The sequence below is a fragment of the Crotalus tigris genome, unplaced genomic scaffold (assembly GCF_016545835.1).
Source record: "Crotalus tigris isolate CLP2741 ecotype Arizona unplaced genomic scaffold, ASM1654583v1 scf7180000018371.15429387391:27106975, whole genome shotgun sequence".
Taxonomy (NCBI): domain Eukaryota; kingdom Metazoa; phylum Chordata; class Lepidosauria; order Squamata; family Viperidae; genus Crotalus; species Crotalus tigris.
This window is the reverse complement of record NW_024096970.1, coordinates 21,936,772-21,963,261: the sequence shown is the minus strand read 5'-3', so window position 1 is coordinate 21,963,261 and position 26,490 is coordinate 21,936,772. Positions and strand designations below refer to the sequence as shown.

At 36.0% G+C, this 26,490-nt stretch overlaps 2 protein-coding genes across 6 annotated transcripts in view; one reads left to right on the top strand and one right to left on the bottom strand.

Moving 5' to 3' along the window:
- COQ6 (coenzyme Q6, monooxygenase) overlaps window positions 1-21,674 on the top strand; it is a 29,580-nt gene extending 7,906 nt beyond the window's left edge. The window contains exons 10-13 of one of the 3 annotated variants that reach the window (XM_039351760.1): window positions 1,460-1,575; window positions 2,067-2,233; window positions 3,252-3,300; window positions 20,676-21,674. In XM_039351760.1, the coding sequence (XP_039207694.1) occupies window positions 1,460-1,575; window positions 2,067-2,233; window positions 3,252-3,281 (313 nt within the window). In that variant the 3' untranslated portion in view covers window positions 3,282-3,300; window positions 20,676-21,674. Of the gene's footprint in view, window positions 1-1,459; window positions 1,576-2,052; window positions 2,234-3,251; window positions 4,095-20,675 lie in introns of those variants that run through there. The other 2 variants (XM_039351759.1, XM_039351761.1) reach the window with 2 other exon arrangements.
- On the bottom strand, window positions 3,895-26,484 carry ENTPD5 (ectonucleoside triphosphate diphosphohydrolase 5 (inactive)). Of its 3 annotated transcripts, XM_039351763.1 has the most exons (16): window positions 26,398-26,484; window positions 25,099-25,209; window positions 22,350-22,414; window positions 21,605-21,881; window positions 19,643-19,722; window positions 18,975-19,118; window positions 18,019-18,094; window positions 16,009-16,044; window positions 15,727-15,815; window positions 11,955-12,034; window positions 11,622-11,683; window positions 10,591-10,689; window positions 10,268-10,408; window positions 9,045-9,101; window positions 8,097-8,212; window positions 3,895-5,435 (listed from the first exon to the last, which is right to left on the bottom strand). In XM_039351763.1, the coding sequence occupies exons 4-16, from the start codon at window positions 21,822-21,824 to the stop codon at window positions 5,349-5,351; spliced, it is 1,287 nt and encodes a 428-aa protein (XP_039207697.1). In that variant the 5' UTR covers window positions 21,825-21,881; window positions 22,350-22,414; window positions 25,099-25,209; window positions 26,398-26,484; the 3' UTR covers window positions 3,895-5,348. The 3 variants fall into 3 exon arrangements, with proteins under 3 accessions (XP_039207697.1, XP_039207699.1, XP_039207698.1); XM_039351765.1 differs by having other exon boundaries at window positions 21,605-22,414; XM_039351764.1 differs by lacking the exon at window positions 26,398-26,484 and having other exon boundaries at window positions 25,099-25,751.
- Window positions 26,485-26,490: the final 6 nt, after the last annotated feature.

The following is a 26,490-nucleotide window of genomic DNA, read 5'->3' as shown; positions in this document are numbered from 1 at the left end:
AGTTTTGATATTAGTGTTGCTTGAATGACAAAAATAAACTGTTTTATATATATACACACACATACATGCACACATATACATACATATATATGCACACATATAAATAAATAAATACATACATACATACATACATACATACATACAGTTAAAAGAAACAATCAAACACCAGGATAAAATACAAACAAAACTCTTTGCTTAGTTTTCATCGTCATCAACCGGCATATAGACCTCCTACCGGCGTACCAGACTCTTAGAAGGTGGGAGAGACAACGTTGCAATCCATGGAGCAGATGGCCATCCCGCACGGTGCAAAAGCAGGACCATGGCTTTACAAATGGGGAAGCTGCGATCCCAGGGAGGACAGCGAACCAGCAAAAGGGGAGGGGGGGCAGGGGACACCACAACGAGATAGCAACTGGCAAGACTGAAGCGACAGGGTTACAGGTGAGGCGGCAATGGCTGCTATGGGAGGAGATGACAAACTAACAATGTGTCAAGATCGGGTATTGGAAATGGACGTGCGGAAGCGGCTCAAGGAGAGAGAAAAAGGGGGGAATAGGGAGCAGGAACATTCAAACAGTTGCTCTTCGCAGGATTGGGGAGAGGGAGCTATGGGCGAAACAACAGTGGCCTTAGGGGAGGATGACAGCGCTGCAGGGTGTTTGAAATGCAGATTGAGTGATCGCTCCGAAATGAGAGGGGAGAGAGATAAGGAGCAGAGACAGCTTGACAGCTGCCCCCTAGGCGCCCGCATGCGTGCTAGAAAAGCAGTGGAGGATCTGAACACAACTATCGGGTCCACCAACAGGCTGCCAGATGCAAATCAACTTAGCACATTGCAGATTAACACAATCAATGGGCCGATGACGCACTCGAGAAGCCGGGCGCAGAGACAGGCAGCTATATAGGCAGGCTCCCTAATCACCTAGCGTTCCAACTCTGATGACATCGGCAGTTTGGCCGGTGAAAGTTCAGTACCTCTTTTACTTACAAGTTTGTTTATATTAAACGGTCTTGTTTATTTTTATCCTGGTATTTGTTTTTTCTATGTTTTTATTGATAAACACACACACACACATACATACATATATATATTTATTATAAATATATAATAAAGGGTTTTCTTAATTAGGATTAGTAGATTATGCTAGAAAATAGAATCTAGTGTCATCTTATTTGTATAGAAGCAATCTGGCCACATTCCTCTTGATTTTTCCATTTTGATATATTGACATCTGTGGAAGTAGCTTTTACTGTGTGGGGGGAAAAGAGCTAGGAAAACCCTATTATATGATCCAATTTTTGTGTGTGTCCATCCTGTAAATGTTTAAGGATATTGCTTAAGAGCATTCTGTAATGCTGCAGAATATGAAATATAGGGAATTAGAGTTGTGTCTCTTTACCGTGAACCAGACTGTTTTTTTTCTTTGTGTCAAGTATTACTATCCTCTCATTTCAGTGATGCAGCTCACAGAGTACATCCTTTAGCTGGCCAAGGTGTAAATATGGGTTTTGGTGATATTTCATGCTTGACAAATTATCTAAGTGCTGCAGCATTCAAAGGAAAAGACCTAGGTAAGTATATGACACAATGAAACAATTTAGGGCATTGTCATAAACATCTGGTGTGCCAATGGCCAGCTCTCTTGGAGTCAATGTGGGTTTGTTTTTTGATTAATTATTTTAATTAAAAACAAAGACACATACATGTTGCAAAGCAAAGTGCTTCTAATATAATTTTAAGGGTGCCTTGAGCCGTTCGGAATCGGGCTGTGGAGGTGGCAAGTGTGCCCACCACTTGTGCAAATGAAGCTGCACACTTGTGCACTAGCCTGCCGCTTGCGCAGAACCATCCTCTCCCCCCCCACCCCGCAAAGCCAGAAAGTTTGGGGAACTCTAATGTAGGCCATGAGGTGGAAATGTTAATCTTCAAAGAGTGCCATTACCCCCTCCATACCATTTTCATTTTATCAGATTGAGTAATTTTGTAGTCTGATGCCAGTCTTCTCTGATTTCCTTAGGATAATCAATTTACTAATTAATTAATTCCAGAATAAACTTTGTAGGTTCTTTAAATCATCTACTACAATATGAAAAAGATAGACAGAGGCACAATCTTTCTCTTGTGGCGGCAACTGATTTGTTAAGCAAGCTTTACTCTACAAATATGGCTCCTTTTGTGCTGCTGAGGACGTGGGGATTGCAAATAACCAATGCTGTACCTCCGGTTAAAGTAAGATCTCTCTCTCTCTCTCTCTTTTTAAAGTAGGTAACTGAATGTGATAATTCATTTAAAGAAGAAGACTAATGGAAAGGAGCATGTTTGTAGCTAGACAGTAGCACTCCTGAACATTTATCTCCTTTCCGCATGCGGTATTGATTTGAGGATGGGCTGTTAGAATAAACTAGTAGATCTCAGCTGTATGGTTGTACAGAATCTTATATATCTCTGCTATCATCTTGCAATCCTTATATTTAATTAACTAGTATTTCTATCAGCCTTCTCCCACCTGGTACTTTCCAGGTGTATTTAATTTCAGTTCCTAAGATACCATTAAGTTTCCATAAATGGAGAGAGGAAGGTTGATTTATCTATAATCTTATGTGTAAGACACACCACATATCACCTATATATGATTCATATTGTTCTTTTCTCTTATTTTATAGACCACACACTTTGCAATTATTTAGTTAATTTATTATTAATTTTGCTAATAAAACAATTTGCTGTTGCCCTGATTAAGGTGAAAACATTTCTAGCAAGGACTCGTGTAATTGACCTGACTTAAATCAAACTACACATCAAAAAACTGGTTAAGAGACTATTAAATGCAATGTAGAACATACAGTACTATTCTTTTTAACCACGGATAAAGAAACTACACCAGGGGTCTTCTTTAGACATCTGTGGAAAGGATCTCTGATGACACTCTGCCATATATACGATTTATCAGAGCTCAGGATACTGGATAGTTCCTCAACAGATCTACTGTGCTACTTGTATTTATTTTATTTTCATTCATTGGTATCATTGGCAGCGAAAACTTAATAGGAAATTAGAAAAATAGGAAGTTAGAAAAAAGAGAGTATCATCTAATCTAGTTGTAAAAAACTACTAAGGCGAAGGAAAGTAACAATTATTTTGGTATGGATTTTCCTTTCCCCTTAAGAAATCACCTCCTCATGGTTATGAATAATGGTAGAAGTAATAGAATACTGAGTAAGATGTCTGTTTTTCCCTCATCCCTTAGGAGCAGATCATGGCATTTGCCAGTAAGTGACAACCTTGTGAATCCAGAGGTACATGCTCACTCATGATAGCTGGGTATCTATTTATATATTATAAAGACTTAAATGCATTAAGGAGATGTATAAGGTTGTTAGACTTCCTTATTCAGCCTGAAGTTGCTCTTTCTTCCAGTGAATAGATTATTTGGCTTTCTCTTAGAATTCCAAAAACTATTCAATAGCACTTGTTTTTTAAGCTATAAAAATTGGCCTAGAAAAGGACTACTGCTGGAAAAAGTGTATGATCATAGTAAAGAACAATTTGAGGTTCAAGTATTGAACAAAGTACAACCTGCTTCTCAACTCATGAGCTTCTCCTTATTGTCTTGGAGGGAGCAACAGACGAGGTAGATGTTGCTTGCTGATTATAACCTTAAGAAGTAGATTACCTGAGTGAATATCAATTACAGACTGCCAAAGAACATTGGTGAAATAGTTTAATTATTAAAACAAACATTCAAATGTGTCCTAGCATTTTGTGTATCAAACAGCTAGATTTGAGAATATCCATGTAATTCTTATTACAGCACCAAGTAACAAGAATATGATTAAGTGAATAGTGATAGTCATATTGTCCTCTGACAAATAATTTCAGAATAAAATCTGTTTCTGAAAAAAAATCTAAAATTTATTTCACAGTTACATACAGTGCTACATATATAGGCATGTGTTAGGAGGGAACTTAATCCATTTACAGTTTAGCTTAATTTTATCTACTTATATATAAATTACTAATTAAGCAACTGCCTGATGTTAATAATATTTATATACCTATTTGTCTTTGCTTTAAAAAAGTAATTAATTTAGTCCTCTGTTATGTGTTTATTTCATTAACTCTTCCTCTATGAATTATATAGTTGTATCTTTTTCAAGTTGTATCTTCTTTGCAGATAATTACATTTGTAAACAATCTCAATACATTAGAAAAAGCATAGGCACTAATACCAAGGTAGTAAAGGCATCACCAAAGGAAACAAACGTTAGCATCATGCCTCATTCACTAAGACAACCCTCCGATTAGTACTTAAATAAGAGTCATTTCAGAGTAAATATATAAAGTATTGACACTACTAATATTGAGTAAGAGCACTTGACTAAAAATGTATGTTATCACCACATTTTAACATTTATCTTGAAGAGTTTTTGGAAAAAACGTATACTATATAGAAATATGTGCAGAATATTAAGATGGCTCACTTAGTACATAGTTCAGGAGATTAGTTTGTTTTGATCATTTGAAGAGACCTTCTGATCCAGTTAAGTGCTTTGCAACAAGTAATGTATCAATCTACTAGCCGGAGTCTAACTGCTGGAATCTAACTGCCCCTTGTCTCCAAACCAATATATATTTGGGGCAGGGGGTGGGTGGGGAAATATGGTAGTTAAAAAAAAAAGCTTTGATTTTCATAGAATTTTTAAAAAAGAGGCTATTCAGGGCTTCCATTAAGTTATTCTATAAGAGTTGACATTGGAGGAAGTTACAACTATTTAACCTAAGAAAACTTTGTTGTCTAACATAAATAAGAACAGTTTCACAGGACTTTGCTCTCTCAACTTTAGAAAAATACACCTGAAATAATTCCTTGTGGGATTCCTAAAATCTTTTTGCTAATACTCCTCACCAACTAATATATATGTAATTGAATAAAATAACATATTTATTCATGTTTAAGAACTGGCTAACCCTAGGAGCATAACTACTTGGTTTCAAACAACTTGTGGGAAAGGTAAATAATACACTTAGGTTTTGCTGTTTTTTTAAAATATCAGACTAAGCTGCTTCTTTGATGTGAACATTCAGTATTTCATAGATAAAAGAGCTCGTGGAGCAAGTTCAACATTGGGATGTGCTGGTACCAAATATGCATTCGTGACTTGACAAAAAAGATGCCTAAACTGTTTCAAAGTTCTTTGGCATCAGGTATCTAGATCTTACCACTGTAGAAGGGTTTCTGCTGAACTGCAGTTCTTAAAAGTAAAACTTTTCTTCTACTTTGGTCTATATTTTATTATGTGCTCATCAGAATGGCTCTTGCAAGAAATGCAAATCTTCTGCTTTTCTAGTAGGAGAGTCCTAGAGACTGTAGAAGGTGAAAGGTAGCCCCCAAAGCCCAGCTTGTCTCTATGTTATTTACTTTCTTTGCCAGCTGAAAAGGAAAAATAAAGAGACCTGATTCGCTTGATCGTACAGGCATTTTTTAGATTAAATACATTTTTAAAAATAAGAATCTACATGGATCTGACAGTTATCATAATTACAAAGCAGCCACTATACCAGACATGTCAAACCCGCGACGTCATGTGATGTCGCGCAATGTATCAGGACGGTTTTGCCATTGCCGGCAATGGGGTGGGCGCAGCTTCCGATAATGCGTCTGGCCTGTGGCCGGCAGTTTGACACCCCTGCACTATACCAATATTTTTCAATTTAGTGGTAGCTTAGATCAGAGTTCCCCCATCTTTCCAGCTTAGTGGACCGGTGGAGGGAAGAGAAAGGATGCTTTCATGTGAGTGGCAGGCAAGCGCATCCATGTTCCATTTGTACAAGCGACTGACCTAAGCACCCGCGGCTCCTGCAAATGGAGTGCATGTGCACATGCTCACACAATGCTTATGCAAATGGAGACATGCACAAGCTCTCGCCTACCACTTCCACAGTCCAGTTCCAAAAGGCTCAAGGCCCAGTAGTGGTCCACAGCCCAGGGGTTGGGGACCCCTGTCCTAGATGTAGCAAGATTTCAACAACATTTGGAGTCAGTTTTGATCGCCATTCAAAAAAAGAATATCAGATAATCAGGAAAGTAAGATGGATTTGCTGTGAAGAACCCGGTCATTCTTTAGCTTAGGCTTGGAAACAGATTCTATTGAGGTATATTAAATTATGCATAGTTTTTTAAAAAAATGAGTAGAAGCTTAATAGCATCAAATTCATGACAATCGGTACGGTAGTCTTCTTCAAGTATTGACTTGAATATATAAGACCTTCACTTGTACTTGCATGAATATATACTGTATTCTTTTTTTGTATGGCAGAAAATACTACCATCACCCTATATACATAAACTACCTTCACTATCAAGCCTATGGGATACATAGGCTCCCATATGAACTAATTAGGGCTCTTGTAAGAAAACATTCAAGCTGAAGTGGCCCTGATTTGCAAACAGGAAGATTTGATCAAGAACCTGAGGTCAAGTAAACCAAATAGTTTCTATCCACTAATCATATCTCAGAGATAGCATGGTTAGCTGCTGACTTAGCAGGAAGGGATAAATACTAAGATCACACGATGGGTTTATCGAAAATATTTCCAATGTGTCCCTCTTTTTCTTTATTTGCTGTTGCAATGTATAGTTAGTTCTCAACTTACAAACATTTGTTCAGCAACCATTCAAAGTTATAACAACACTGAAAACAAGTGACTGATTACAGGTCCTTGCCCTGTTGCAGTATCCCCACAATCATGTGATCCAAATGTGGACCCTTGGCAACCGGCATATATTTATGATGGTTGCAGCATTCTGGGATCACCTGATCACCATTTGCAACCTTCCAGGCAGTGTCTGACAAGGAAAGTCAATGAGGGAAAGTGGATTCCCTTAATGACTGCATGATTCACTTAACTGTTTCAGTGATTTGCTTAACAACCATGGGAAGATTTTTAAAATCAGGTATGACTCATTTAATAACAGCCTTGCTTAGTAATTCTGGTCCCAATTGTGATCATAAGTAGAAGACTACCTGTAGTGGATGAAAAGTATATACACCCTGGTTTAAGCTTTTGCTCATGGCCACTCCGCAAAGTATTAAAACTTCACTGGAGGTCCAGTATATGTTGCTAATGTGCATGCAGATAAAATTATGTTGTATCTTCAAAGTGATTTGGCTGCTTTAGATATGTCAGGTTTTGACTACAATATTATCCAGAAATGTAAATGTTACAAACATGTAGAACAGCCTTATTAAAAATATTAATAAATTATTTGCAAATGATCCTGTAACTAAAGTAAAAAAAAAAGGGTAAAAGTTTCCCCTGTTAGTCATGTCCAACTTTAGGGAATGGTGTTTATCTCCAATTCACAACCGAAGAGCCATTTTCTGTGCTCATATGGCCAGCACACCTATAACTGGAAGATGCTCGGAATGCTGTTCTCTTCCCACCAAAGTGGTACCTATTTATCTACTTGCATTTACATGCTTTTGAACTGCTAAATTGGTAGGAAGTGGAGCAAGTAATTGGAGCTAGCTCTATTATATGGTACTTAGATCTCCAACTGCCAACCTTTCTGTTGATATCTTAATCACTCAGCCACAAAAATTATTTGCAAATGATTCTGTAACTGAAGTAGCAGTCCTCAATACCACATAGTAGGAAACAGGAGTAGAAGATACTATAGTATCATGTCTGTATAGAGTTCCTACTGGCATCTGGATTACAGATGCTCGGATGGACTAGGATTAGATGAGTCTTCTGAACATCTTGGCAATTCTACATTCCCAAGTCCTCTTATTTCTAAAAAATTGCTGTGGGGATTTAAAAAAATCTAAATGGAGAGCATTAGGTTAAGAAAAACTGAATTAAAGTACCTTTATTTCATTTGAAGTTCCTAACTGTAGATTAAACCTGTTCTGAATGAGAACTCAAAGAAAAAAGCTTATCTGTCAGATAGATGGATTACACTTTTTTTGTGGCATTCAAATACATTTTAATTGAATTATCTACTGAATTTATAGATAAGGTGACTGATCTCTATTAAGATTTTAAGATGGGATGAAGTGCTAGGTTGGATCCTGCAATTTTTACTTGCCTGTAAAACTGTAGTGTCTCCAAATCCAAAGCCTTCTTTTAATAAAGCTGTAATGTAACTGAGATCCATACATAAAAAGGGGCTGGCAGAGCTATAGTTATCCATGTTATCACAAACTAAATGAAAAAAGAGAAGAATATTCAATACATTTAGAATAGCTGCTGAAAAATAAACACACATAACCATTAGAAACCACAGAAACTGTTTTGCTTAATACTAGTTTACTGCTGATCATGGCTGCTATGGTTTTGGCTCCTTGTTTTTCCTATATCTTCTAGCCATGTGGAGGAATGGCTTTCAAATGCTGGGTTGGGACAACTCAGGAAAAGTTCAAATGCACTAATGAATGTGGCTAGAGCAGGGGTAGTCAACCTTGGCTCTTTTATGACTCGTGGACTTCAACTCCCAGAATTCCTGGCTCAGGAATTCTGGAAGTTGAAGTCCACGAGTCATAAAAGAGCCAAGGTTGACTACCCCTGGGCTAGAGTTATATAACCATAGATTCTTTCTAATTCCTTAATCTTACTTGATGACATATTACTGTCTATTTAAACTATATAGAGATCATTTACTCCTCACTTAACACAAAGCGGGTATTACTACGATATATGTGTGTAAACACGTATAATATATAATATATACAAAGATGAAATGTGACCCTGTAAGATGGCAAATATTGTTGAATTTACAATGCCTATCAATTGGTTTTCTTTCACTGCAGCGTACTTTTTTCAAGGATTTCTTTTATTCGGTGAAATCATTAAACTGTCTTATCTCTTACAAATAATTATATTAGTATTTCAAGTTTAAGCATATTAAACATGACAGTTAATTGATTAAAAATCTGTAAACACAAGATAGCCAAATAAAAACAAAAAAAAAGTGAATTATTTCAAATTGGTAGTAAACTAACAAGAAGGAATCCAGACAAAGTCAAACTCATCTTACCTTGTTTGGCTTTTCTTTCAAAGTCTCTCACACGTAAAACACCACCTTTCTCATAATCTGAAATGATAAAAGTTTAAAGCTATCGTCTGACTAAGAAAAAGTTACTGTAAAAACCATAGCTGTGACATAATATCTGTATTTCAAATTGTACAGTACTTCCAGATCAGTTAAAATATGAATAATGATCATTTAAAAAAAAATTAAAGGTTTTTGAATTACAACTGCAAAAGGACAGATTTCTTGCATAGTTCTCTTTCACATTTTCTTCCCATAATGCAGGGGAAACTTTTTTGGGTGAGACTGAACATATCAAAAGCCCCCCCCCCCCCAAAATCAAAATTTACTTTAAGATTAAATTTAAGTATGATCATTTCCCTTTAATGTATAGCTTTTTCTTTATGTCATATTAAAATTTTGGAATGATGCAGCCTTGGTGGTGTATTTTTCTTTAGCAGGGTGGGCACCACTCTGTGCCCCCAGGACTATCCCCCAGGACTATCCAAACTCCATAAGTTTCTTACATGCCTGGAGCCTTAAGCATGGGAGTCAAACTGGCGACCCACAGCCCAGATGAGTCATGTGCAGGCCACACCCACCCCAGTTCCGCAAAGGCAAAAAGGTCATGATATGTCATGTGACGCAATCGAGTTTGACACCCAGGCCCTATAGCTTCCTTTTAAAATAGGTTTCTCAGTTGAAAAAAGTCTACTTCTCCTCTTTTCTCTCTCAATGCATCTGCTATTGATGGTCCCAATGTAGCAAATTGCCCCACTCCCAATCACTATCTTCCCTTCCCCTCTTCCCTCAGCTCTTGCCCTTGTAGCCAAGGAAGTCACTTGCAGCCCTGCTCTTTTGACAGCTATGAGATTTAGCAAATGTAATGGCTGTTTCCAAAGGGCTCTTATTTTTCAAAACACATATTTTGCTATCCTTTAGGAAAGTTTAAAAGATTTATCTATTTTACACTGCTTAATTAGTTAATGTTAACCTTGCTTCTAGCTGATATTTTGTCGGCTATTGCCTTATTTGTTTAACAGATTCATATATTAGTTGTTATTTGTATAATTTTATAATGTATTAATACAATTTATATGGCCATCGAAGTACAGTAACACTGGAATAATCCCCACTGATATTTTATCTTGATATTGAGTAAAAAATAAGCAAATTGCTTCTGGAGGTTATAGTGTTAACCTCCAAATTTTCAAACATTTACTATTCACCTATCAGGTCAGTGTCCACAGCCCGATCATAATAATAGGAAAAGGCATAAAAGGAACTTCTCTGAATCTCATCTGGTTGATGCAATTTTCCTTGTACAATCTTCAATACTTCAGAATAACAAGGTTGAAATCCAGTGTCACCTGCCAGAATAAAAACACTAGTATAAGCATGACATGAATCATAAAGTCTAGTTCTTCCCTTAAGACTATTACAGTCTTCATATAGCCTCATTTCTAGTTTTGTTTCTTTTATGAATATACCCACTATTTAGTTCATTTTTTAAAAAGAAACTTTCCTAGAAAGCAGTATCCTTTTAAATTACCTTCTGTGTTGCCGCCATACTGGTATTTTACTCCACCAAAATGCCATTCTGCTTCCAGCTGTTTTGGCAGACAAGAACTTCTGAATGTCTGTCCAAGTGCTTCAAGAGAGAATTTGGAAGAGAAAAATTGGTTTATAAACACAAACACACATATACACAAATGCACATACTCTTTTAATTTGGTTTTAATTGCAAACATATGAATTTGGGTGGGAAAAGTGGAAGTGAAGACTTCACTCATTTTCTTATGGAAGATGCTTTATTCACTAGACCAGTGGCTCTTGGACTGTTGGAGGGAGGGGGATAACTTGGACACATCCTGGGGGTCATGGAGCAATTTGTTTGTGAGTCAAGGATCCAATTCAGAAGTGTTGCTGGGGGGAAGAGCAGTCTGCTTGGAATACATGCCTTCTTTCTTTCCCATTTAAGCTTTTCCCTAGCAACAGCATGGCAGAGTTGTCCATAAAGTAGAAATCCTGACACAGTTATGGGAGTAGACACACGTTTTGGAGCTCTGCATCCACTAGCAAACTGAGTACAGCAGCCAAAAGAGAAAAGGAGTTGTCCTTTCCATCTGAAGGCGAGGATGGTCCAAAAGAGAAGACAAGAAGTATAGAGGCCCAATAAGAAAAAACATGTTAAAAAAAAGGTGCAAGAGTTCTAATCCTGGCCATTAACACACAAAAAAAGAAATCTTAGAGAGAAAGGACAAGACAGAACAAATTCCATTAAGCACTGAAAAACTGCGAGTTGGTGTCAAATGCTATTAGTATGAATTGGTGGATAAGGGGTCAGTTGGCTAGAACTGTGGAATTGTGGGGGTTCCCTGCAGGCCATGGATTGCAAGTAGCCCATTCCGGACCCATAATGTGTCAACTTTCCTCCTTGTACAAAATACTGCATTGGAGATAATGTGGTTTCAATAATCTTAGCAATTCATTTCTAATAAGAATAGAGCAAGCATTAGCCACTAGCCAAAAAAATACAACTTGCTGGGCTGCATATAGAATAGTTATTTTGTCTGACCATACCTTCCAAATTCAAAGCTCCTAATGTTGCCAACCGAGCAGCTTTTAGCCCAAGCCCCAAATAGCTATATGGGAGGATAAGGAACACATAATTAATAAGCAAGGCACCGTATGAACATTTTACAAATTTGGATATAAATTATATTATGCCAAATAACTTTCTTGTTGCTTTCTAAGATCTCAGTGTCAAAATAACAGCATATGGCTCTTTTACAGTAATGCACAAATTATTGTGTATAATATGAGAAAGATAATTTATCTACAATCAATTATTTAGATGAATTTTTCAGACACAAAGCAATATATCTTAGAATTTGTGTTTATTTTCTCACTTACCTGTGTGTGTAGAGCTTATACGTGCTGTTGAACATTTGAAATGAGGTAAGAAAGTCCACTGGTGTTTGTGTTAAGGTTTCCTAAAAATTATGAGAATGAAAAGTAATCGTTCAGGAATTGTTATTGACCAAGCATTACTGGATGAATGATACCTTTCAACATCAGTAAAAATTGACTTCAACAAATTCTTTAGTATTGCAAAAAATTATATTTTTGTATAATTTTATATAATTCCCTGACATCTTCTACTACACAATGAATATAGATTGCAGATTTGTAGATTCTCCATTTTTAGTGACCAACAAGTTCTCAAACATATGCTTCAGAGATATATTGCTAGGAATACCTTGTGTCAAATTTAACTTTTTTTCTTTATTTATTCTCTCCCTGACTTCCTAACTATTTGACTTCCTATTTATTATTACATTATGAATTATTATTCTAATGTATATAACCACCTATCGCGCGTGTGTGTGTGTGTCTGTCTGTCTGTCTGTCTATGTGTGTCTATGCGTATGTGGGTCGCTGGGCTTGCAAACAGTTAAACCATATAAAATAACCAAAAAACCCCCCAAAGAATTTAAAAAATGTTTATCATGATGGTTTTTAAAATTATTTTTACTAATACAAAAACCTATTAAAAACCACCATAAAAATTCATCAAATTTGCAGCTGAGGTAATCACATCTACAAATATGATACCAACTGATAGTGCCAGTTCTAGCATTTTCCCAGTTTCCATCTCTATTGAGAGAATCATGTTTTCAAGGTGTTTAGAAAGCCAGCAGGATCAGGGCCAATTTGATCTCTGGCAGGAATCATGGCACAAAAGACTTTCCTCCTTGAATGCATATTCATTATCTTGTGCAGTTGTTTACATACTCAATATTTATGAGATCAGTGAATGTGGCTAAACAGTTTGGACACCCTAATAGTTAGGACTTTGTAATATCTCTTTGAGCAAAAACAATAGTTTCCAAACATTTCCTGCAGCCAAATAAGAGTTCTTCTAATTTTGCTTTTGGATTTCTTTCCCATTCTACCTTGGAGAAATCTGTTGAGAAATATTGCATCTCTGAGATCTCCTGAAAGATTTTCAATATATTTAATTCTGATAATTGAAAGGCCAATCCAAATCCTAAGTGTTAATATTATGAAATATTAGTTTTAAGATATGTTGCTACCTAGTCAATTTCATTCTTCTGTTCACTTGCACAATGTTTCATGTGGCACTGGTGCCACATAACCCCACAAAGTAATAGAGGTACCTTTGTGTTTAGCATTGGCAATGCATTCTTTTCTTCAAACACTTCACCTTTTTTTCTCAAAATGGATCTCCAAATGTTGTTGTGGTCAGATAATGGAAGTTTTGTTTCACTAGTCCAAAGAACCCTATTGCAGAATGTTTCAAGTTACCGCGATATGGTCTAGACCAGCCTTTCTCAACTTTTTTACCCTGGAGGAACCCTTGAAATAATTGAACTTCTACATAAAAATTATATCTGCAGCTTGCATTGTGCAACATGAAAAGTTAAAACATTTTCTTTAATCACAGTAATTTGTGGAACCTCTGATGATCTTGTGTTGAACTCAGTAGTTCTAGAACTATTATTAAGAAGGCTGTTCTAGATGAGGACAGAGAGTCTGGCAATACTGCTGTGTAGATCATATTCATATAAGCTATGCTGTTTTATAGACAGCCACTGCAGTATTAGCTGACGTTTAGTCTCCTGCAAGGTCTACAAAATTTTTGCAGATCCAGCAAAGATTTTTTTCTTGTCTTCAAGCTCTATGTAGCTTTCATTTCTTAACAATGTTTCTCACAGTTGAAACTGCTAGCTGGCAATATTCAGAGGTGTTTTTTTACAGCCTTTCTTTGCACTGGAAGAGTGAATTATCTTCATTTCAAATTCTAAGACAGCTGCTTAAAGGGCCCCATCATTGTTGAAAATAGATAGAATCTTACACTCACCACCAGACAGATAAGAAAGGTAAAAACATTTGTTCACTGCCAAATCTGGCTATTTGCCAATTACCTTTTGGGGCCTCTAACAACTTTACACTTAAAAAAAAAATCTTACTGCTCCACTCAAATATATCCCTACTTCTAAAAAAAAAAAAAAAAAAAATACTGTTTTCTTATTTGGAATTTGTCCACAAATTCACATAAAGAGTATATAAGCAATTAAACATGCAGAAACACTGGGTATAACTTTATGCCAGGGCTTTTCAACCTTTTCACCCATTGTACCACTTTAGGATACGGCAATATCCGAGTACCACCAGTCACCTAGCGAGGTGTCAAAAACTTGATGACCAAAAAAAAAAAAAAAAAAGGAAAAAAGTTATGAAGTACAGGTAGTCCTCAACTTACAACAGTTCGCTTAGTGACTGTCTGAAGTTACAATGGCACTGAAAAAAGTGCCCCCCAAGCCACAGCCGAGCAAGACACCTGCCTGCCCACCCGGCCATGCTCTTCCTCCTGTCCGAGGTTTTCATTGTTGTGAGCATTTCTGTTGAGGATTGGCAGCAGGGGTGGGGGGGTGGGGGTGTTTGGTTTTTATTCCCCCCCCCCCCGTCTGCTGGGTGGTTGCAGCAGGTTTTGATCTCTTACTGCTGGAACACTGGACCATCATAAATATTAATCAGTTGCCAAGCATCTAAATGTAAATCACAAGACCCTGGAGATAAAGCAACATTCCAGCTGATTGGTGCTTCTTCAGGGCTCAGCAGAAGCGCCAGGATCAGTGCTGAGCTCCAGCTGGAGCCTGGCGCTGATCTTGGCGCTTCCACTGAGCCCTGACAGCCCTACAGCTCCAGCCGTCTCTCACTCAGGCTTGTGTGGTGCTGCCACTGGTTCAGCTCATTCCCCTCCCCCACCACCACTTTTTTAGGGTGGTTGCATACCACCTGCCAGGTGCCAATGTACCACAGGTGCTACCCGTAGCACTGGTTGAAAAGCCCTGCTTTATGCTCTGTAGAGGTTGGGCTTGCTTCTATTCATTTGATTCATAGAAACAGGCAGTCTGAACAGCGGTAGCTACCTGGCACATAACAACCATGTTATTTCAGGGTAGTCCTCAAGTTACGAACATCATGAAGCCTGCTCATTAGGTCCATAAGTTGCAGGAATCATAAAACAGGTTCGGTCTCACGATCAACCGAATTTTGTGTTTTTTGCAATGGTTAAGTAAACGTGGTCATAAAACAAATGCCATGGTCATTAAGTGAACCAATGGTTTGCTCTGTGGTTTTGCCAAAAACTAGAAGTAAGTACCAGTTACTTGGCAAACCCGAAATAAAATGCATTAATGTGACTGCAAGACACAAACAACTATAAATGTAGCCAAGCACCCAATGTATAGTCATGTGAATGCAGCCCTGTTGGAACATTATATCTGAGTGGTAAATTCCCCTTTTCAGGTAGATTGTAAGTTTGAATGATCACTAAAAGACCAGTTGTAAATTGAGAACTACCTGTATTTTGGTATTGTGTTAATCCAGCCATTGTTTACATACCATGTTTCATAACTGGCTGTGTTCATGAGCCAAACCAATATTCAATAAACCAACAACACTTTAGTGTCCTGAGTGAAGCCAAGTGGTTTCCTTTCTATGAATTTTGAATATGATAGAAAAGAGTATTTGGGTTATCTGAAGTATAGTGTTAGAAAGGCATTTGTTCTGTTAAGGAAGATATCAAGGCTGAAAGTGACAATGGGCATAAAGATTATCCAAAATACAGAACCTGCAGCCTATTCTACCTCCTCACCTCCAGCTGTGGCAGGAATGTTATCTGAGTTGAAGCTCCTCCCAGGTCCAGAGTTCCAACTGTCCGCTGGTCTTGGCCATACAACTGCCCTGCAGATAACATTGCAAAAATTCAAACAATACCCATATACAGCAAAAAAACAACAACAACCCCACACCCTATTCTGGGAGGGTTTAGCAAGTCAGAAGAGACATAATGGACGACTCTCCTATTATTAATAGGCTTCCTATTCATTTTTTGTGGATTCTATCTATTAAAACAGAAACATGCCACAGTAAATACCTGTCAAAAAATTCACAGTGATCCAGGCTAAAATACCTGCAAGAGAAAGAAAAAGATACTGAAAATCCATCTATGTATAGACTACAAAGGATTAATGCAGGCTCTGCATTTCTGCTGATCAGTAATTATCATTACTTTTCCAAACAGAATATCATTTCATTCATTGTTTTGGCTTCTCAACCTTTTCACATCAGTTGGGGGTGTTCTCTTAACTTTCATTACTGTTTCCCCATCTAAAATTTACCGTCTCTCTTTTTTTTTGTTCCAGTTCTTGTACTTTACATTCAGGTTTCCTAACATTCTGTAAACCCTGCAAATTTATTGCATAATTTTACTGAACCCAACTCCAAATGAAATTTTTAACTAATTGCCAAGTTAGGTCAGTTTACTCAGCTAAATAAATGTCTGGATTAAGGACATTCAGCTGAACTAAACTTAGATGAATATGTGATACTAAATTAAAAAGTAAACCCACTTCATACTGTAGTTCTCCAAGTAGTTCTCCATATAATTTGGTAAAGCCAAATTGTTTAACTAGGTTCAAGTGGCTGAGGTTTCTTTGGGAGAAAGTTTTGATCTGACTGCCTGGAAAGAAATCGTGGTGTGCACCTTCCAAAAACAACAAAAAAACCCTCAGTCTGTTCCCAATAGACAACTTCTGTCCAGTTTCCAATCTTTCTTTTTGAGAAAGTTGGTAGAAAAGGCGGTGCATGAGTATGGGGTGGAAACTGCATTGGTTGCTGAAATGGATAACCTGCAGCCTTTGATACAATTGATAATGAGGTTGGAGATGGATGACACTGCTTTACACTTGGTTTCACTTCTTCCTAAATGAGAGGTTCCAATCCGTGATGCTGGAGAATGAGCAGTAGGAGTACCATAGGGCTCAACTCCTGTTTGGAGCAGGAGGGCTTGGCAACATTAAATCATGTCCCTATCACTTCTAGGCTGAAGGTGTATGTATGTGTGTATGTGTGTGTGTATGTATGTATGTATGTATTTGTTTATTTATTATGCCTTGCATCTTACTGAAACATGACTCTGGGCTGCTTACAATATGATGAAAAGTAAAAAGGGCAATACAAAACAATTACGATTAGGAGAATTAAATGGACTTGCATAGTATATGGACTTTACATGCTATTGTCCTTGGAAACTACTCTGAAACTGGAATTGTTTTGAATGTAGCATCTTGCCTCCTGGTATTTGAGAGCTGTTGTAATCATACAATACTGGTTAGTAATAGGATCTCAAATAAAGTTCAGGGTGCTGGTTTTAAGTGTCTGCTTATCCTATTTGTTTGATTTAGGGTGTTTTGGGTTCCCACATTTCAAGAGTTATGTATGGCACAGAAGCAGATTTGATTGGTTATGGACTACTCCTTTGAACTGGTTCTCCTCTCTCCAAGTCCATTTCTCTATCAAATGCTATACTGATGTCCTTCAAGAACACAGTGAAAACTGTTTTTTTTAAAAAGTCTTCAAATTGGATTGACTAAGCACACGTTGCCTGCATGTGAACGGTGCTAATAGTTGATTTTTAAAAAATCATAATTTTAGTTTTTGATAGAAGTGTTTTATTTAGCATTTAGCTGTTATTTATTTGTTTTATTTAGTATTTTATTTGCATGCCATTGTAGTTAACTAACTAAAGTCATTGTAGAATAAGGGGGTATATAAATAGCAAAATAAAATAAATGCGTATTCATTATGGCATTGCTATCTAAATCTGTCCTTTGCTATGATGTGTTCTAATTGTAAACTCCATATGACATTAGAACTAGTTGAATCTATTTTTCATCTAGCAATGTGTTACTAATGCAGCCAAGGAACTTTATCATTTTCCTGTATACAGAATCCTGTTTCCCTATGATATTATAATCTTGGTTGCCTTAAAAGCAACATCATAATATTTTATCCTGTTCTGAGAAACCCTTCTTCCCCTCTTACTTCTCTATAGTTATTTCTCTTCTCTATGCCTCAGTTTCCTTATTTGTACGGTAGGACGCACCTTCATAAGATCCATCCATTATGCTAACACTATTATCAGGAACTAAAAATGGTGAATCCTCAAAGACCATTCTGACCTGTGGGGGAAAAAAAGGAAGTGATTTTCCTAGAATTGGAATCATTCACAAACAGAAATATGCAAATTATGCAACTTTCTTCTACAAAGAAACAAAGGAATGTAAAATCAGCTACAGGTTAAATGATTTCGTTCAACTTCTAAAACTACCATTAAAACTGGATTGTTTTCTGCATTTATTAATATAGACCTATAGAAGAAATAGCTATAAAATCATAAAGAGTTGAATGAAGCCATTAGGCTACTGAGTTCAATTTCTTGCTCAGTGCAGGAATCTCAAGTAACTCATTCCTGACCATTGGCTGTCCATGTCTACTACAACACATCCAGCAAAAGAGAGCTCACCCCTTTCCTCTAGTGATTCCACTAGTGAATTGCTTACTATTATTTTTCTCACATTCATCCAATATCAGCCTTCCTAGAATTTAAGAGTAATATTCTATGTCCTGTACTCTAGGATAAACAAAAAACAGGTCATAGAATTATTTTATGTGGCATCCCTTCAAATACTTGAAAAATATTATCAAATCTCCCCTCAGTCAATTTTTTTCAAGATTGCACATACCCAGTGTCTTTTATCTCTCTTCAGAACCGAGGACTTAAAATATCCCATATCCAGTAAGTTTTCATATCCTATCAACCTCACTGTATTTCTCTGTGTGTGTTTTGGAAATGGAGACAGTGCTCAAGGGACATGTGATCAATCTAGGATATAGTGTTTTTCATAACCAACGATTTTACAAGTGCTTCCATTGAGTTTGATATGATATTTTAAAAAGCAGCTGGGGCATATTCATGGCATAACACAAATGGAAAGGACTGAAAAAAGCCCCCACTTTTATATGGCATCATTGATTTTGTAGTATATAACCCAACATTACTTGTGAGAGTAGAGCTTGAGCTTTCTGTTCCGCTAACAACCGTAGACCAGCAGTGGCTTTCAATACTACGGGGGTCTTGCTCCAGTGATCTGGTGGTACAGCATTTTTAGCCATCTCTAATAATTTTCTGATAGTTTCAGCTCCCTAAAGATTAGTAGAAACAAAAACAAAAAACTGATAGGATTGAGCAGAACTTTTAGTTTACATTTTTAAAATATCTCTCTTCTTCAATTTGTTCCTCCAAGCCTATTTTATTTTTGAGGGCTTTAGCTTGACATTTAAAATTTTCCTCTTGAACTTAGCTTAAGGTATATGCAATTGCCTTTATTAACATCTGTCCCTATGTCACTAGGCAAACTACTGGTCCCGTCAATGTTCTCTTGTCCCAATCTCGGTCAATTTTCTCATTGTTTATGGGCCTGTATTGGGACTGAGAGGTTAGTATTGGTTAATGGCAAAACATGTCCTTGAACACAATGTTCCTGCTGTAATCACTTTTATCTCCAGCTAGGTTTAGGGAGGAGGTAATAGGAAAACCCTTGGAGAATTACTATTTTCCAGTGAGAATAAGCAATAATAGAAAAATGAGATCAGTAGTTTGCCTTTATGATTTATTCTATCTTCAAATGCCAAAAGAAAATAATTTATTTTACATCAGAAAGTCTTACCCTTTTAGGCTGATTGGCATATGCTGAGAGACCTGGTTTCACTGATTCAAAAACTTCCCCCTTTAACTCTGCAGGGTATTCTATAAAAATTACATAAAATAAGCTGTTAGATAGGCTTATTTTTATCTAAGGCTATAGGTATTTTGCTCTACTGATTACGAATGAGTTAATAACAAATATATCAATGAAGGTTGTGATTTTCAATCAAGCTGTGTCCCAAAGATTCAACCAAGAGGTACTTTTCAGAGAAATAGTGAAAATGTAGAAAACAGAAACTTTATTTTGTAATACATATATAATTCTTGGTAATGTGGGACTTGTGGATAGATGGTTTTGTGTAACAAATATAAGAAGAAGACTTATAATATTTTGTGGAAGATTGCAATATAAAGATATTCTTGAGGAAAAATCTAATGCATATCACTAATGTGTACTGCCTCGACAGCAAAATTGTGATGTGTCATTATTATTATTATTTAGATTTGTAATAGCGGCCCCACTCAAAAGATGGGTAACTTACATCATTACATCATAAAACAAAAACATAACCACAAAGCATAACCAATCAGTCAAAATACTACACAAAAACTGAGAACAAAATATGACAAAATGGACTAGGCTGTGCTTAGTTAATTCTCATTTCATTTACTAACAGAGATAAAAATCCAGATGCTTCATAATTCTGGATCAAAATCATCTCTCCCTTCTTTCGGAAGATAGTTTTTCAGAAGACTGCATTTGGTTTATTAAAGTGACACAACTGTACAAATCCAATAATGCTTATATTGAGCAAATGTTTGTATTGGATTAATATCAAGATAAAGGATTAATGACAAGGATTAAGACACTATAGTATATAATTAAATATATTAAAACATACCAAACAGGAAATGCCAGGCAACCAAAGAGCAGAAAATGTTATTAAACATTATCTGTAAGATAATCCTTTCTTGTTTTTCTATGTGTAGAATTAAATTGTACTCATATCCTCTTTCCATCTTTTAAACTTAATCTACTTTAAAATCTTTCTCAGGAAAATACATCAATTAAGCAACTGATCCAACTCTTTATAAAGAGACTGCACAAACCAATCAAAATTAATTGAAATCAGGAAATAAACAAAAGTGAAGGAAACTGTGAAAAGAGACTATGAAATATACATCCACAGATTTTAACTGGATGAAAGGACAAAATCTTTTGAACTAAGGTGCCCCAAGTGGGCTAACTTGCAGAATGTGTCCAAAATCCGGGACACACGACTCCATGGAATTGAAATTTGGCAAATTTTATAAAGCATTTTATGACATAAATATCATAAAACAGTTTATGACATAATACAAAATGTCATAAAATATGTACAACTCTGCTATACAATTCAACATGCGGTATTTTCAAGGCAGCCACATCTTTGAATGTATCCAATTTTTCCAATGAACGCACTACATAAGAAGCTTTGTCATTTTGATGGCATTGAGGAATCTGGTAAGGAAATACTTCTGAAAGGATGAGCCAGGGGGTCACAGGTTATCTAGTTCTTGTAAATTCCTAAAACATTTATAATCTATTGATTTATAGTTTAAGAGTTGCTTATAGACTTGTTGAAGTCAAGTCAACAACTTGTGGAGAGTAAACAAGGTGATTAATATCAAAATTAGTCAATTAATTGCTTATAATACATTGACAAGTGCCTGGTTGTTGTAGCATATTTTTATGATTCATTTATTCAATTTACATAACTGTCTACCTCACATTTGTCACTGGATGGCTAACATAATTAAATATATACCACAAAAATAATAAACACACCAAATACAAAAACAACACAAAAATATCATTAAAACCAATTAAAAACCACAAAACATAATCAGTAGGAAATTACAAGTGATTTGTCAACCAATAAAACCATCTAGCAGATTCTACACCACAAGTACATATGTTCAGGAGAACTTCCAACAGTCTTACCTGGGCTTCTCTGTATAAAGGTGTAAACATGAATTCGTGTCCCTGTGCTTCCTGCATCAAACATGATGCCATAAAATGTTTCCACGCTGGCATTGGCTGGACACATTTTAAGGGGGAAAAGTTCTTGGAACCATAATTCAGGTTTGGGATGAGAAACAATACAATAAATGGAGGAAAACACAAATATGGCAATGACTGTGAACCAGGAAGTACCCATCATGCTTGGGGGCCTTAGAGGACTGCAGTTTGAATCAAGACTTCCAGATTGCAGAGGTTCCTGAAGATAACATTATATACGTTAGAAAAATCATAAGTTAAATAAATCAGTCAACAGAGAAACTTCCCACATCCCCAAAAGGTGATTTGATCACTAAAACAGGGACAAACCATTACACTTCAAGTCTGCTCCTTTGAATCTATGGAACAGTTACAACTGTGTTCTAAAATTCTATGTGGAATAAATATGAAAATTCTGCTTCTTTATAAAGTATCTCTATTTGCTAATATTGCAGATTCCAAATTAACATAGGAATTATAATCCTGGCTATCACTTTGAGAAGGCTAGGGAAGCTCAGAATACAAGTGTCATTCAGAACAACCAACAATGGGAATTGCACATGCTGTTGATGACACTAAATAGGCAGAACAAAACAATGCATTTAGTTGTGGTGCCCTCCCACTTCATATCCAATATATGGCTCAGGATCATTTCTGTTTTGTGGTTTTACTTTCAAATCAAACTCACCCAGTAATTGTTTTTGATGTGCAGAAGTACACTTGCATTCCATAAGATTCCAGAAAATATTGATACTGAAATAGATAAAAAATCTGCTTAAAGGAAAATTCTAATGCTATTCAGCACAGAAAATTCACAAAAGCCAAATTATACTAACATCTCAAACTGAAATGGACATTAATTAAGGAAAACATAAGATAGTTTCAGATTTAATGACTTAAGTTTGTAGCAGGAGAAAATTTATGACCACTATTGCTTCTAGTAAATTCCTAAGTGCCTAAATAATTTGAAGCCAACACACTGGAAACCAAGGATTGTAGGGTTTGATGGGTTATACATTGTGGGCAGATGCCTGGTTTTATTGTCTTTGGCTATTGTTATGAACCACCCATAATTGTGTTTTACAAGATGGATAACTATGTAAGTCTTTTAAATATGTAACATAACATAACAAACAGCTCTATAGATTTCTTTACATTAAAACAAAGTATTTGAAATTTAGAAACATTTCTTCCTCCATTCAAGTCCCCTTTCCCCTGCTTGTGCCATTTTGTTTTACTTAGCTTTTCACAGGTATTTCTCTTCCATACTAGATCCTTGCTGGTTATTAATGCTACTCTGGTTTTTTAATAAATGTCAACATTTATCTTATGCAATCATTTTTCACAATTACAAAAGATCTGATGATTAGAACAGTTCACTGGCATGCAATTGGTACTTAGCATCTGAATCCCTAATTATTGGATTTTTTCGTTGCTTCAGCATCCATCCTCCATCTTGTTCTAATTTTCTATCTCCTGTTATTCAAAAAACTCAAGTTTGTTCTACCTTTCGTCCATTTTTTTTGTCCTATCATGTGTTTAACTTTTATTGCTTCTCTTTCAACTTTATTCCTAATCCCAAACTATGACATAACTCCTTAAGAAAAGCAGTTACAAAGTTTAACAAAGTTTCTCCTAATAATTAATTGAAAAGTTTTTTGCTACATTTTTTTTGCTGGTTTAATTTATACCTTGTATAAAGATCAAGTTATGTTCATGAAAAATAGGGGCAAGAAACTTATAGCAATACAATAACTATTATCCATATATTTCTTTGGAAATTGGGCAGGCATAAGAACATGGAGTCTATATTTGCCAAAATGAATTTTGAACTTAAACCTAAACCTTACTTTTCTAATCCATAATATTCTAACACATATAAAAACTAAAGTACAAGGGCAATTCAGAAATAAACCTCCATTTGGTTATCAATGACAGACACCACATCGGAAGTGGTGCCATAGAAAATCCCCCCAAATGTGAAGATGCCAAAGGAGTACTGCTAGTGAAGTTCATGGAGTGTGGTTCGACCATCAGTTCAGAAATCTATTGTGAAATGTTACAAAAACTCAGATGAGCCATCCATAACAAGTGTCAGGACATGTGACTTCCGGTGTGGTGTTGGTTCATGATAATGCTCGCCTGCACACCATTAGACGCACCCAAGAACTTTTGAAGCAGTTCTGTTAGGATGTTTTTGATCACCCTCTCTATAGCCCAGATTTGGTGCCGAGCGAATACTACTAAGGAAAATTCAAACTTTGTAAGACATTATGACAAGTGCTTGAATTTGAATGGCGATTATGTCAAAAAGTAATGTAATGTTGTAGTTATATAATGTATATAATAAAAGTTTTGTATCTGCAAGTGTCTGTCATTGATAACCAAAAGGAGGTTTATTTCTGAATTTCCCTCCAAGTACTTTGTTGTCAAAGTATATCAGATTTAAAAATATAATTAGAAAAATTTTAATTTAATCTACAAAAATGCTTCTACATAGATTAAGGAAATTTGATCTAATTGGAAACTTTTAAAATTTAGAAATAGTGAATCTATGCAATATAACCTACCTTCTTTTTACAAATTCCATCTAAAACATTTTTATTATAAAACCTTTATCATAATCGCTTAATCTCTCCACCCTTTTATAAGTGTTGGTAATTAAAATAAAGGCATTTTCCTCTCCTTTTTGAATGGAGCAAGAAAGTGAAAAGAACAAAAAAAGAAAACTTTATACTTTATTGCAAAAATTTAATTCCAAAGCATTTCAAGGACTTTTCTTCAGGGGACTTTAAAAAATATCATTCTAATTTTATATTGTTTAATAATAGCTAAAATGTATGTCTTATTTGCAATTATCATTTAGTTGTATACACCATAAAGATTTTTTTTATGAATTGCATTACCCTTAAGATATTCCTCCTTAAAAATGCATTGGAACTGAGACGCTGCAATATATGTGCATTGATTTTCTTTTTTCCTTTTTTAGTTTTACAAAGTATAAAAAAATACTTGATTGCTATGTATTGCTTTCCTTCAAGAAGTCAACTTAGCTTGTACTGGAGATCTCTTTTCATTTATTCTCACAAAAATAACCCACAAGTAGCATGGGTGGGGGTGGGGGACAGAAAGAGAGAGAGAGAGGGAGGGAGAGAGAGAGAGAGAGAGTATCCCAAAATCACAGAGTTTCCACGGCCAAAGCATATCCTTGAACCTAGGGCTCCTGTGCCGTGGTTCAATAGCCTAGCAGCCTAGCCACTAAAAGCACACTCGATCTCCATTTTTATTTTTATATATAACATTATTGTATAAATATCCTATCCTATCATAAATATTAGCCTTCTTCAAATAAATGTCCTAATTTGGGCAGTTTTTTCTATTCCAAACTTCTCCCCAAAACATTCAGGACCTGAAATACAAACTATATGTGTACTTACCTATGCTATGGGTACAATGAAAAAATATTTAGCTGTTAATCATGTAGGCAGGAAAGTTGCATATTATATATCAGTAAGTCCATTTTCTGTGAACGTAGGTTTAGCATTTATCTAAGGCAAACAAACAAAAAAAAAATGTCCAGTTGGAGTTTTTTTCCTAGCAGAAGTTCAAAGGACATATTTCAAGTAGGAAGTTCCAATGAAAACTACTGACCTAGGAAATTATTTACCAACTTGAATATTCATTGCAACAAAAAAGTTAAAAGTCATTAAGAAAAGGCATTTACTATATTTTGTCATACTCAGCAGTCCAGTTTTACTAGATGAAATAGATACTAAATTAATGTGCTCCAGGTATGTGGTAATATATCTTATCTTTCCTAGTCAGGCTTATGTTTGTCAAATAGTGTAAGAACACCTATGAACCTTGTAAGAAGCTTGTAAGAACACCTATGATCCCAAGATTGGTATAATTACTTGGAAATATTGTGTTAAATATCTTTTAAAATATTATATCAGAAATCTCAGAGACAGTGATTTAACTGAAATTTGTGAAAAATTTCAAGAATAACAATATACTGAGCATATCTGGAACTTGTATGTAAATTTTTGCTGTAATCAATGACGTTTATATTTTTAGAAATAAAAATATTGGTAAAAAGAGGATGAACCGTTTTTCCTTTTCATATAAAATTTGTATGTAGAAATTTTCAGACTGGGTAGATGAAAGGTTAAATTAGCATTGAAAAATGCTTGCCAAGTAACTGTAATTGAACCCTACAGAGGTCTATGAGATCATATCGTGGAAATAAAGAACAGGACTGATAAAGTGAGAGAAGTTTTCTTTTAAAAGAAAAAAAACCCAAATGTTTGCAGTTGAGACTTAAGAATGGAATTTTGTTGGATTGTGCGCTATTATACCTTGCCACTTCTGAACTGCATAGAAACATGAATGATGCCCAAATGACAATCCGAAGAATAAAAGCCTTTAAAGCCGTTTATGGATTACTTAAAATATCATGGATTGAATGTGTGTGAAAGGAGACAGTTCTCCAAAGAGTTGGCAAAGATACAAAAAAATACAAAGCTATGGAGAAAAAGAGTTTGAAATATTTAGAACACATTATATGCAACGAGAAATACTGCCCAAACCACGATAGGAACGAGCAGTCAAGAGCGCGCCGAAAGACAGGAGCAAGGGACGCATATTATGATTCGACTCCCGTGTCGACGGCTCCGGATTAGAGAAGGACTGCCGCCCCCACCTCCAATTCACCCCCGAGCCCAGTTTTCACTCACCGTGTTTTCCGAACCTTCAGTTTTCCGAATTTCCACTTCTCACCGGTGCCGCGTGTCACGTCAATACACTGCGCGTTACGTCACGGACGCACC